At 37.2% G+C, this 12,872-nt stretch overlaps 1 protein-coding gene across 1 annotated transcript; it reads right to left on the reverse strand.

The window, feature by feature from the left end:
• Nucleotides 1-206: 206 nt before the first annotated feature.
• Nucleotides 207-12,647, reverse strand: CUNH9orf85 (chromosome unknown C9orf85 homolog). The gene is made up of 4 exons (XM_010220164.2): nt 12,507-12,647; nt 3,352-3,458; nt 1,154-1,267; nt 207-429 (listed from the first exon to the last, which is right to left on the reverse strand). Exons 1-4 carry the CDS (start codon nt 12,606-12,608, stop codon nt 252-254), a joined length of 501 nt encoding a protein of 166 aa, XP_010218466.2. The 5' UTR covers nt 12,609-12,647; the 3' UTR covers nt 207-251.
• Nucleotides 12,648-12,872: the final 225 nt, after the last annotated feature.

Consider the following 12,872-nt stretch of genomic DNA (forward strand, 5'->3'; position numbering starts at 1 on the left):
TCCAAAAAACATCTATGCTTAAAGAGACACAGGCTCTGAATCTTTCCACAAGAATTCCAGCTTTAATATATAGGCAGTCATACATTTTTATTAATGCTCTTCCCCTTCCCCCAAAACAAGCATCAATAGACAAAAGTGGCAACTTGTATTTGCAAGAACTGTATATATCAAACCAGGCTTTCTGAACAGAAATTCAAGGCAAACGTCAGTTTACTACATTTTATTTTATTCAGTCTCTCAAATAGAAACTTTTAGACACCTGTCCTTTCAAAACTCATGCTTTTGAATCTTTCTTCAAGCACATCAGAATCTTCATCATTGTCTGTACTACTGAAGTTTGCTTCAAAATCCAGTTCATCCTTCAATTCACCTCTCTCCTGGCCATTTTCAAGAGCCTTACTCTCAGTTCTTTCTTGTCCTTTGTCAATCCTACAAAAAGCAAATTGAAGGTATCATCAGGCTACTTTTGGAGTTCATCTATCTTTTAAACAAGGAAGGAATGAGAAGCAGAATGTTACTTGGGACTGGAGCGACAACTTAAAAATTACTTTCATGTTATATTGAAGAGACAGTAAGGAAAAAAAGTCTTTGAAGAAAAGGAAAATTATGTGAATAGATTGACCAAATAAACAACTGCTGGCAAGTTGACAAGCACTAGTAAATGAATTCAGGATGCTCAATAAAGACAGAACTTCAGGAGAAGGGTAATAAAAACAAAATCACATTAAATATATTGTAGCTACTTTGCTCAACATCGGCCCTTATTTAGTTTACTTCTGCTCACTAGTAACTAAATCATAAAATGACAGACTAAATGCAAACAGTAAACTGGCCTATGCATATTTTATGGTGCTCTATCCATTTTAAAGTGCTTTGTTCCTAAGGAGGGGATGCAATTTACCCTTTGATATTACAATAAAGTGTTTTATCCAAGTAAGAATTCTTTAGACTACTCACACTAACATCCACAAGCTTTCCACTCTGGCTTCAGCAGAAGAAACTGAAGCTAATGACTCAATACAATAATTGCTGTCATAATTATTCAGAATATGGCATAAGGTACATGAGCTCCAGGGCAGTTTCCAAACATACTTTATTAGCACAGGAAAACAAAAGTACAGTACTGAAGGTGCATAATCCAAGAGCTACTTACGGAATTACAATTTCTTCTTCTTTTCCACATTTTGCACAAATTCCTAGCTTACAAGCACAGGGTCGGCAAATAATATGGTAAGGATCTTTTACAGCTTTCTCGAGGCACTTGACACTGAAGAGAAAGAAGACAGCATTAAAATATTATTTGCAGGCATTTATTAAGCATTCTATGTTCAAAGACAGTACAGACAAAACTACTGTATTCTTCTGAAGATGCACTGTTACAGCCAGTTTCATATGAATCAATTGTTTTTGATGCTTGCTAAAACATAAAGAGCATTGCCAGTTTTCCCTCTCTTTTAAGTTTCTCAGAAATAACTTTTAAAATTAGAACTGAAAACGAAACATATAAAGTAGGCATTTTTATATTCACAGTAGCAAAACACTAACCTTTCCTTTCACGTCAATAGTTTACTTTGCTTTAAAAACTGCACAACTTTTTCCTCTCTCTGAACAAAAAAAGAAAATCAGAATACAGTAAAATGCACTTTACAAATAAAAGCTTTCAATTTGAAAAATCCCATGTCTTCCTCTTGAACTTCTCAGAAAATAAAGTCAGTGCTGGCTTTCTAGCAACCTAAGTCTCTGTCTCTGGGGATATTAGGAAGAGCACTGCCAGCAAGGCAATGGGTCAGGGGAGGTGGTTCTGCCCCCTCCTCAGCTCTGGTGAGGCCACAACCGGAGCGGCTGCCCAGCACAAGAGAGACCTGGAGCATGTCCAGCAAATGCTTATTAAAATGGGGAAAGGACTAAAGTGTATCTCATATGAGGACAGAGTGAGAGTTGAGCCTGAAAAAGGTTATCGGGGATTTGCACTAAACAATTTCCAGAGGTCCCTTCCCATTTCAGCTGTTCTGTGATTCCGTAAGTGACAAAATCATACTCTGATTTCCCTAATATTTCTAGGTCTTATCTCTCTTCCTTTAGGAAACTACAGTGTCACCTCACTGACAACATCCACTTAGTATTCTCCTCCCCCATTCAGTTGCAAAGACCCAGGAGTATATTACCCAACAGTGGCATTATCAATGCAAAATAGACAGACTTTTTCCTTTTAATAGTTCATTTTTTTAATGTTCAAATATAGGAAATACGTGTGAATTAGACTTTGGGGTATTTGTAGTAAAATTTATGAATTCACCCATTGAAATTCTTCACAACCTTATCCTTCCTCTCAACCACTATATTGCTATACATAGGGCTAAAAACCACTGCCTGTAGATTTAGAATGGCACACAATCTAAGTTATCTGTTCACAGAAAATATTTTTTGCTATAGGCAGTTGTTTTCCCACAATGATCCTTTTCCTATTTCTAGGAATTCTTTCCTATGCTTCTATGAATTACTCCTTGGTTGCCATCTTTAAATTTTATATTATGAGGTAGGCAGAGATGAGGCAAAAGAACCAAATCCAAAAAAAAAAAAAAAAGAGGAAAGGGAAGAATATCAACAAAATTAGCCTAACACATTCCTCTCTGAATATAAACAATGATGAAAATTTCATATTCAGGATTGTAGCTTCCTGTAAGAAAAGAACATGCTAGAAAACACTGAAATGCATGTATTACAAATATATTGTAGAAGTAGAGATTCTTTAAATTATAGAATCATAGAACGCTTAATGTTGGAAGGGACCTCTAGAGATCATCTAGTCCAAGCCCCCTGCACACGCAGGGTCACCTAGAGCACGTGGCACAGAGTGGCATCCAAGCAGGGTTTGAACATCTCCAGAGAAGGAGACAACCAAATGCTGAAAACAATGTTGCTGATGACTTTTGATAATATCAACTGCGAAAATCAGATACGTGGTTTCCTCTAATACTGACCTCCTATAAAGTCTTAAAAACTTAATTATATCTGGTTTAAATTTCTCTTTTTGTTCAAGATGCACTGACATGCTCACAGGTCCACAGTAAGTATCAAAATGTTCAGGCATTTTAACAGAAAGTAGGGAGAATCAACTGCTTTTCCAGCACGTTTCTTTTTCAAAACTTTATTTTTTGAAATTAATGAAGTAGATATAACGTAGTAATGAAGTACAAAATAAACATTCCATTTATATCATCACTTCAGACTACAAATTAGAAGAATGTCGTATATTAACAACTAATACTTTGTAGTTTTCCAAATCAGAATATTCTCCAAAAAGTTTAGAAATTATATTGTCAGTGATTAACACAAAGTATCTTAACTCACCATTTCTTGGGTTGGGATAGTAGTTTATACTTGCTGAATTTTACCCGCCACTCCAAGATACCTTTACAATGCTGACATACTCCATCATGAAGCTTGGCATTTATTTTCTGAAAAGAAAGATAGAAAAAATGAAGAAATATGTTTCTGTGATTCATACAGTATTTAGAAAGATGTTGACTGATACTAAAGTAAGTATTTCATACATATTTGCTAGTGGTAAATTTACTCAGCAGGGACAACAGCAAGGTATCTTCTTGAGCTATTAGTAATTAAACTAAATGTGTTTTTAAAAAAATTACAATTTTTTTCTTTTTTAATTGTGAGGTAACTTCCATCCCTAGAGATTTTACAAAACAGATGTCTTTGCTAGGAATGGATTCCAAAATACACCAGTTTTATTCAAAGACTACAGGTTGCAGAACTTAATATTTAACTTGTTACTGCACAGGCTATTGTTACAGTACATAAAGCAAATTGCCTCAGGATTTTTTCTCAGGGCACAATAAAATAGAATTGACACATTATTTGCTGTCCAATCATTCAACATTTTTTCATCATAACCCTTCCTTACTACAAAGTAATATGTTTATTATATATTATGCTCTCCAGTGTCGAAGAAAAAAAATCCATGAAATAGTAATTTAAACCACAGTATACCTTCAAGACAATTGAAGATTGAAGACAATTTAAAATTTACTGTAGGATCTTCTGCAGTGTTTTGAGTTTAGTCTCCTTGAGACTATAAAAGGTCAACTGGCCTCCACTGTTTGCACAGGAGAAGTTATTCTGAGAACAGGAAACCATACAGTTGTCTTAAAGAACATGCGACATATACCAATTCAATCTGAATCTTTTCTTTTTCTTCTTGCTCCAAAAATGCCAACAGCAATTTAAACAGCAGTAACTTTTAACAGTAATTGTATGCCTAGAATTTCCATTGTGCCTATTTTAATAGTCTAAAAAACAGCTATTGTACCAAAATTATGCGTTACAGTCTAAAAACACATATAATGGTTAGAACATGTAGGGATTCTTTGGTACAAATTCTGCATAATCTTAAAATTTAGATTATTCTTTTACAGACACATCAGAAAGTTTACTAATGCATACAGTAGCTTCTCAAGTAATCACCTACTTTTAGGTCTTGAAGTAAGATCTTCTTACTACTCCACAAAATGCTACCTCAGTACAGTAAAAATATACTCTCTATACTTTAAAAATATACTCTCTATTTCCAAAATAGTATGTGAGAGAGGAAACACTGCTTAAGAGTGAGATTATACTATAGAGCTTGCTTTCATTTTTTTCTGTTTTTACTAAACTTAAACCATGCAGTATGAATTTTCCCATGCTTTATTTACCTGAAACTGTGGTGTTTTTTGACTGTTACAGTTAAAAGAGCTGTTTTTCTTTCAAGTGACTGACAGAGTTAGCATGTTAAAATAAGATAAAAAAAAAAAAAAAAAACATTTTGCAAAAGGCTTAAAGAGGTGGGGTAGCTACAAACATGCAACTAACTTAGAATCTTTCTGAGGGAAGAAAATCATTGCCATGTTCTCACATATATTTGTTAAAAGGCTGGCAGTTCAAACTTCTGTCAGCACCAACCTTGCTTTATTCTTTCAAAATTCTCACAATTTGAAGATAAGCCTTCTTTTCAGTGCTTAAATAGCTCCAAGTGGTATAACCTGAATAAATAACTAATAACCTGCAAATTAGCCTGAACTCCCCCATTTCTCCCTCAGCTCTACTGATTTGCATTAATTAGTAATGCAGGAGAGGAGCAAAATAGAAACGCTGTAATTTGTATTTGCAGAAGCACTTTAACTGTATTTTTAAGGAGAAGCCCAATAAATTTCAAAAGACTGTGATGGTTTGAGATGAACACTGCTAGTTGCTGCTAAGTGGTTACCTTTAAAAAGAGAACTGGCCCCTTACTGACAACTAGCTAGTTTCCAACAGTACACAGTGGTATGGCAACTGGAGGTGAAGGGCTGTAACTACATGATACTGTGTAACACCGATGGGCTCACCGTGACACATACTTGGGTTGCAAGAGGTCATGCTCAGAAGAGCTGCATATGACACAAGCAATACAGAAGAATGAATTTCCTTTGTATGAGAGAGTAGTTCCCATTTAAAGACTGTCAAACAGGTAGCTGATTAAAAACTCTTCTTAAAAAGAACTGAATATTACTTATGAAGCATGGAAATGAGAATAATCCTTATCAGTAGATATTTATAATGCCTTTTCCCCCCAACGCTTATCAGTTGGGTGCTGAAGAGAAACAGCAATGGATATTTTAAATCACAAAAAAATAAAATGCAGGCCATTCCAAATTCTAGGAGGCCTTTTCGTATTACTCATAGTATAGGTCTTCTCTTTACCAGCATTCACTTTACCAGCATTCACTTTACTGGAAAGCCAAGAGGCTACAAGGTGACGTAAAAGCAGTGTCAATTGGGCTTTTCCACATTTATTTTTATAGAATGTGTACATTTAATAACAAAGCTCAAGCTCTCATGCAGCGTCCTCAACCCAGCGATCAGTGTTCTCTCTATATACTTTAGCACATTGTTTAACCACAAAAACAAAGCTTTAAGATGAATAACACATACGAAGCTATAGAAAAAAGTAAAATAATGTAATTTAACTTCAACAACAGTTCCACAAGCTACTTAAAGTCAGTCAATCTCAATCAAAGCTTGCCTATGTATTCAGATTATTTAGACACAGTCCTTTTAAGCTGACACAAGCACACTGCCATTTTCTTGGTATGACCACAGCTAACTCAAATATGCAGTAAAAAGCTGAAGAGTAAGAACGCCATCTAAGAAAAGCTAACAGCTATCAGCTTATACACTAAAATCACGAAGAAAAAGGAATCTAGTGTTATCTCAAACTTTTACATCACTTTGAGTCCCTAAGAAACATTATCATATTCTGAAGAGCTACATAATACCACTTTTAGATCAAGCTAATCAAGTTAATGGCTTTTATGTCAAGCTATATCAAGTTAATGGCTTTATTAAGCCATTAACTTCAGAGAGAGAGAGAGTGCAATGAAGGTGAAGATTCCCTACAGGAACTGCAGAAAAATTCAACTTAACTAGAGGACAACACTGTAAGAGTGAAGTTCGCTTGTACTCAGATGTATTTTTTGAATAATATTGAAGTGATGACTAAATTTAGAAAGATTGGAGAGCTAAGAGGACTATTTTATCCTATGGACAGAGACAGAAGAGCTTGCTAGGCGTAGAGCAACACAGTCTCAAGAAGTATACAATGATGCTCCTACGTCTTCGTTCTCCTCCAAAGTTACATGCACCACCCTTTTGCACAGCACTTACACAAATTCAAAACAGAATTTAGTAAGTAGAAGAGTTAGACTGGGAATAAAGAGGGAAAAACATAACTCAAAATTCAGTTAGAATAATTCGCAAAATGACTAACAAAAAGAGGAGCAATTTCTAACCTCTCCTACCCATTGATCTTGTGAGTTCTAGTTAAAAAAAAAAAAAAAAAAAAAAAGGCATCATTTCAAAAGTCCATTGTGCCAATAGTCCTCCTGTTAAGATACATAGCAGATAAAAAGAGACACCTTTATTAAGGTTTAAAATAAGTAATAAATATAGAAATCATCCTCAAATATCTAGACACACAGAATCACAGGGTCAAGACTGCAGAGCAATAAAAGCAAACTCTCCTAAGCATTAAACAGAGTGATTGAGTATACAAAAACTAGTAATTACAGTTATTTAAATTATTCTTCAGGAAGAAAACATTTTTTTGGAAGGTAGTCTCAAGGAGATGTAATAAACTGTCATGCTAAATCACAAACATATATTTGAAATAGAAGCACATGATTCCTAAGAGAAAGGATGCTGTAATATTATGGTACTACTAATACAGGATCAGGACAACAAATCAGACTGTATCTATTATAACAATCACACTGATGTATGACTAAGATCCTCATCTGAGAATAGGCTCCTGGACTACACACAATCAACTGTAGGACAACACGCCCTACTTAGAAACTCAAAGAAACCACATATGATATCTGCTCAGAAGATAGCAATATAAAGAAAAACTAGAACTTCTAAATTCTCTCTCTTCTTTCCCCTCAGTAATTTTCTTTACTTTTTACGTGGTGGGGGCACTTTAAGCATGCAGTGATGTACTTAAGTACTGACACAATTGAATGCAAGAGAAAATATGAATATTAGCATTCTTTTGCTGGTTGTTGCTTTCGAAAGTCAACAGAGAAGGATGGACTGATGTGAAGTGAGCAGGCAGAAATTATTAGCCGATTCTAACCCTAATATGCACATCTTCTAAGTTTATTTTGCTCAGAAAAACATACAATTGTTAAATGTTACTATTACTGAAACAGGTTGATTTGTAATTTCCTATGATTTTTATAATAAATTCCACTTTTTTTCTTGGACAAAAAGTACCAAATCATTTTTAAAAGCAAAGCAGGTTCAAAAAAAGCAAAGTCATCCACAATTAAGGATTTGAATCAACTGACTTTTCAAAGTTTTAGAATTCAAAATAGCACATATAAGAATAAGCTCTCCTAATACAAAAGATAAGAAACTTTCCTGTTTTCTCAGTTTCCACTCAGACCAATAAAGTTATTTGTTAAAGCAAAAAAACTCCCTAATACTCACTTTTCCTGCAAATACTCTTTTCTAATTTATATATTTTGTAATTTTTCATATATTCCCCTTTTATTTTTCAAGAGTTCTTTTTTCTTTCAAGAAGTTTCTTTTAACAGTTAAAAAAAGGAGAAAAAGAAAGCTAGACACCAGACCTGAACAAGGCTTGTCTATTTTTTTTTCTATTAAAACTTTTTTACCTTGGTAACTAGCTCTCATACACGAAGATGTGTTACAATTTGTGGTCTGTAATTGATTTATTGGCATACGAACTACCTTAACGGATTAGAATCGCTGTTTATCACACAAGTTTCTTCATGGCTTTTACTCCTATTTCCCTGTTGCATGCAATAGTTCTTTCCTCTTTCCCCACTGCTGTACTTCCTCCAAGGACCAGGACAACTGATCCAATCATTATCTCATATTACCCCCTATATATTCTCTACAGAAATGGAAATATGCCATACAGACATACACAGATTTGAAGAACACAGTCACAAAATAATCCATGTATGTATTACATATACACTGTCAGGTGTATGTAGACAAAATATATAAAACACTAAGAAAATATCTTCTTCTCTATACGAGGTTAGCCAATATTAAGTCATTTAACAACTTGTCAGCAGCAGTTCAGAATGTATTAAAATAAACACACACACCTACACCTACTAACCTGGCACACGAAATAATCCCTAGCTTAACTAGCATTAAATCAATCAAAAGCAAGATGTAATGATGGAGTTTCAAAGAAGCTTCAGTGTCTGTTTAGAAATTTCTAGTTATTTGTACACATACATGTATTTTAATTGATTGTATTAAATTGAATTGATTGTGTTAAAAACAGAACTCTAGCATCAAGGACTTATCAGTGGTCTGTTCTGGTGCAAATAATCACGATGCCAGAGTCATCCACAAACTTCTTTCACAGAAGCACATGTGAAAGGTTTTGGTCACCATGGCTCAATGCAGACTTTCTGAACAATCATGTTTCTCAAAAAGCAAAACTTCACTCGTGAACACCGGAGTGTGATTACTAAGCAGAGATGGCAGAGCAGTACAACATGGCAGATACTAAACCCTGTAATAAAAGCAGCAGCTTTGGGTTGGGGTGGAGGCGGGAAAGGAGACAGGTCAGTTCTAACAAACAATTCAGTAAGTCGTCTAAAGAAGTTCATTTGCTCACATATTGTGCCAGTGTTATTTTAAATTCAATTTTCTGTGTGGGTACTTTCTCGTATTTTTTCTACAGAGAAATGTGTTTAGCAAGGTAACCCAAGTTTGGGTACAGATAGCTATAAATCTAGTTAAGGCACTTCTGTGCTTTACTCCTAGGGACTCTTTACACCTGTAAAACCAAAATCTTTTTTTAAGCCCAATTCGAAAAGCTCACCTTGGAGATCAAGACATTTAGCTTTGTCCAATCCAGTCAAGAACTTTATAGCACCTTCATTCTCCCACAGCAATCATGGATCTCAAAACATACATAAGCACCCAGCAAGTGAAGGTAGTGAACACTTGGAAGAAGGACTGACAATCACCTCCTATCCTCTTTCCCCCACAAACAACTGAAAATAGATATTCACTGCAGCGTTACATTAGAGTCAAAATCTGATGCTCTTTTTGCTCCCAATCTTCATACAGGAAAGGTAGTAGCAATTCACTTTAAACAGAGCGTAACGGGGATGGATAGAGAACAGACTTTATCCTACTGACCTCCCTTAGTGTGCAGTAAGAGTGCAAGCTAACCAATAGCCCCAGCACTGTTATCTGACAATGCCCAACGATTACCAGTTTATCTATATCTTACTTTCTAAAGCTTTAAGTCACACTCACTGAGTCAACGTTTAAGTCCAATATTCACCTGTTCCACTCTTACTGGCTCTCTAGTGTCTTCACTAAAAGAAATTACTCATCCATACAGCCAGATGAAGTAGCTGACACCAACATTATCGTAAAGCTCAGAGCTAATAAGCTCTGAAATTGAGGGAAATGTAGATTACCTGGGATGTATATCTGGAGTATAGTTAATGAGAGGAAAGAAATGGAGGAACAGATTAGTCATTTGGGTGTAAATATGAATCACTTTGTGGTTTACCATCTTATTACAATGGAGTTCTAAAAGTTCTTCTTGAATGCTATTTGCTTTCATCTCTAGAACTGCCTTCATTTGCAGTTTCCATGTTGACATACACAACATAGTTTATATAAAATGTATATTTATGTTCCTCATTTCAGTGCCACAAGCAGATGTTCTGAGTTATACTATGTAAAGCAAGCATCCATAAACAAATTCACAGATTCAGTAACAATGCACAAGGTGTCATACCCAGCCAGGCTCTTCCTACTTCAATTCAACATAGCACACAAGCTTTCCATGCACTGTTGTAGGGTGCACCCAAATACAGTACAGATGCAGCATACTGTGGTGAGAGGGTATTTCACCTCAGCTTTCCCAACCCAGAATAATGCTGTAGTAAAGAAAGACAGATGGATCTGTCAGCATGCTCTGCAAGTAATCACATCTGTGATCTTAGATGTTAATCTTAGATTAGAAAAAGGACGGCAAGGTCACCGTCAGAGACAGTATAAAAGCACAAATAAATAAAATGATGGCCAGCAGGGAAAAGTCAGAAGACTATTAGATCAATTTCTTCCGCAGCTATTCCTCCACTGAGAGAAGCAGCAAAAGCACGGCAAATAACTACCTGAATGTCACTCACAGAGCAACCTGAAGGTAATGTACTTTATTCAACACTGCTAATGGAGTGCATGAAGGCAGCATAACATAAATCTTAAACTAATAAGTGTTCTACAGTCTTTCCAGATAGTTTTGAGATGTACAGTGTTTAACAGTAGTCAGAAACAGGCCACAAACCTTCAATGATTTTTTAAGCAATGATTTGCAGATCAATCCTCTTTCAGTAGCTCTAAGCATTCTTTCAACCACAAGGAGGTAGGAGAGAAGTGTGTCCGCCAGTACTCATGATCAAACTGATAGTATTACTTCCTTCTCCTCATCATGGCCTGAATGTCCTTGGTACATCATTCAGGTCTACATGTGCATCAAGGAGAGACAAGAAAGAAATGCAAAGCTCAATGTTCTGTATCGAAACTATATTGTTAAATGCCATTTAATTTTCATTAGTCTAATTTATTTTCAAATTTTCTAAATAACTGAATAAAGCCTAGTTATCCTTTATAGGCAGACTCCCCATTGTGCTAAAAGCTTCCCCTCCCTGCCTCAAAAAAAGTGATTATATGCCAAATGAAAATACATCCTTCCCCTCATTTACTTCCTGTTATTTCACCCTGTATTAAAAAGCAGCTTCTTCAAAACCCTACATTCAGCCAGCTTCAAGAACTGCAGGTACAGAGAGGAAGAAATCATTTGCTTGAAAGAGAAAGAAGAAAGCCTCAGGCCCACATCTTAGTTACTACTCACAGCAAGTCTTAGCTACTTTTTTGTTGTTACTGTTAAATACATGGTCCTGTGCAGCCAGTTCTATATAACGTGAAATACTTAAAATATCCTTGTGGCTATTAAAGGAGTACCTAAGCTACAAAACTGATACCAGGCTCTGTATTTCTTAAAATGCCTTTTTGACAGACTATCTCTCTAGGATATTGTGTGTGTGTGTGTGTGCACACGCTGGGTAGACAGGAAAATATTTCTATTGAATATCATTCACATAGTGACACACAGTAAATAATACCCAGCACTGCTTGGAGCCCTAGGAAAGCAGCCTGCTCAACCTGTGAAACCAGTCTCTAACAAAAACCTTCCCTCTTTTGAGACATTACTTTGATTTATTACTTTCTTCCCCTCCCCCAGGTATTTCTTTTTGACAACCCAAGCAAGTTCGCTTAAAGGAATACTGACATAACTGCCATAGGAATAGATTGAGATAAAACTTTGTCAGAAGGACCATCTTCTGTTCTAGATTTCACTTTGGCCATGAATAGGGAACATCCTCTTTTATTCACTGTTACTGCTTGGGCACACTCTTGCTCTTCATCCTCTCCCACACTGCTATTACGGTACCACAACTACAAGCACATTAAGCAGGTTCCAAAAATATATTGTAAATTACTTCCTTTTCCTTGCCTGAAAACAATGAAGACACAACAAGGGTGCTTTACAGCAATAATGTGAAACTAGGGGGTGTGTGTAGCAAAAATACTAATAAAACAATTATGGACAACTCTGTATTTTTTTTTTCTACCCAGAAAAACTCCCGAATGTTTTTCTTTAAGTCCTACAGGAAACACCAAGTCCCTTTTAAGTTACATCAAAAACATGCAAGATGGAAATCGCTGTTCGTAAAGAAAATGAGATAAAATGTGCAGAACAAATTCTCAAGACAGGAGATGCGCCAAGCAGAGCTGCGCCAAACCGGAGCGCCCCTCCCCCCACCAGCGGCTCGCGCTGCCGGTCGCCCAACGGCTCGTGGCGGGGAGGGGGCGGGGAGCGGGCGGGCAGGGCCTACCTTCTGCCGGGCGCTCGTGTCGTACTTGTCGTTGCGGAAGCCGTGCGCGTTCTGGTGGCGCTGCGGCCGCCGGCGCGACACGTTGCCGCGCTGCGAGCTCATTGTCCTCCCTCTCCCCTCCCGCCGCCGGCCCGGCCAGGCCCGGCCAGGCCCAGCCCGGAACCGGTCTCGGAACAGGCCTCGGAACCGCCGCCACCAGCGCCGCCGCGCTCCCGCCCCACGTGCCCATTGGCCACCGTCGGCGCCCGCAGCATCACGCCGCGCGCGCCGATTGGCCAGCCCGCCGCCCTCCCCGCCCCAGGCGGCTGCTGAGTGGCGGACGGCACATTGCGGGCTGCTCTCCCATTGGCGGTCGCGCGGCTGGCG

The sequence above is a fragment of the Tinamus guttatus genome, unplaced genomic scaffold (assembly GCF_059628265.1).
Source record: "Tinamus guttatus ecotype Peru unplaced genomic scaffold, ASM5962826v1 Tinamus_guttatus_pri_ptg000782l, whole genome shotgun sequence".
NCBI classification, from domain to species: Eukaryota; Metazoa; Chordata; class Aves; order Tinamiformes; family Tinamidae; genus Tinamus; species Tinamus guttatus.

What these genes read in the sequence shown, in the direction of transcription:
- CUNH9orf85 (XM_010220164.2), bottom strand. Translation starts at nt 12,608, where the DNA reads ATGAGCTCGCAGCGCGGCAACGTGTCGCGCCGGCGGCCGCAGCGCCAC. An exon ending in ACACGAGCGCCCGGCAGAAG is followed by an intron (nt 3,459 to 12,506) that starts GTAGGCCCTGCC and finishes CTTTCTTTTCAG; the next exon opens with AAAATAAATGCCAAGCTTCA. An exon ending in CTATCCCAACCCAAGAAATG is followed by an intron (nt 1,268 to 3,351) that starts GTGAGTTAAGAT and finishes CTTTCTCTTCAG; the next exon opens with TGTCAAGTGCCTCGAGAAAG.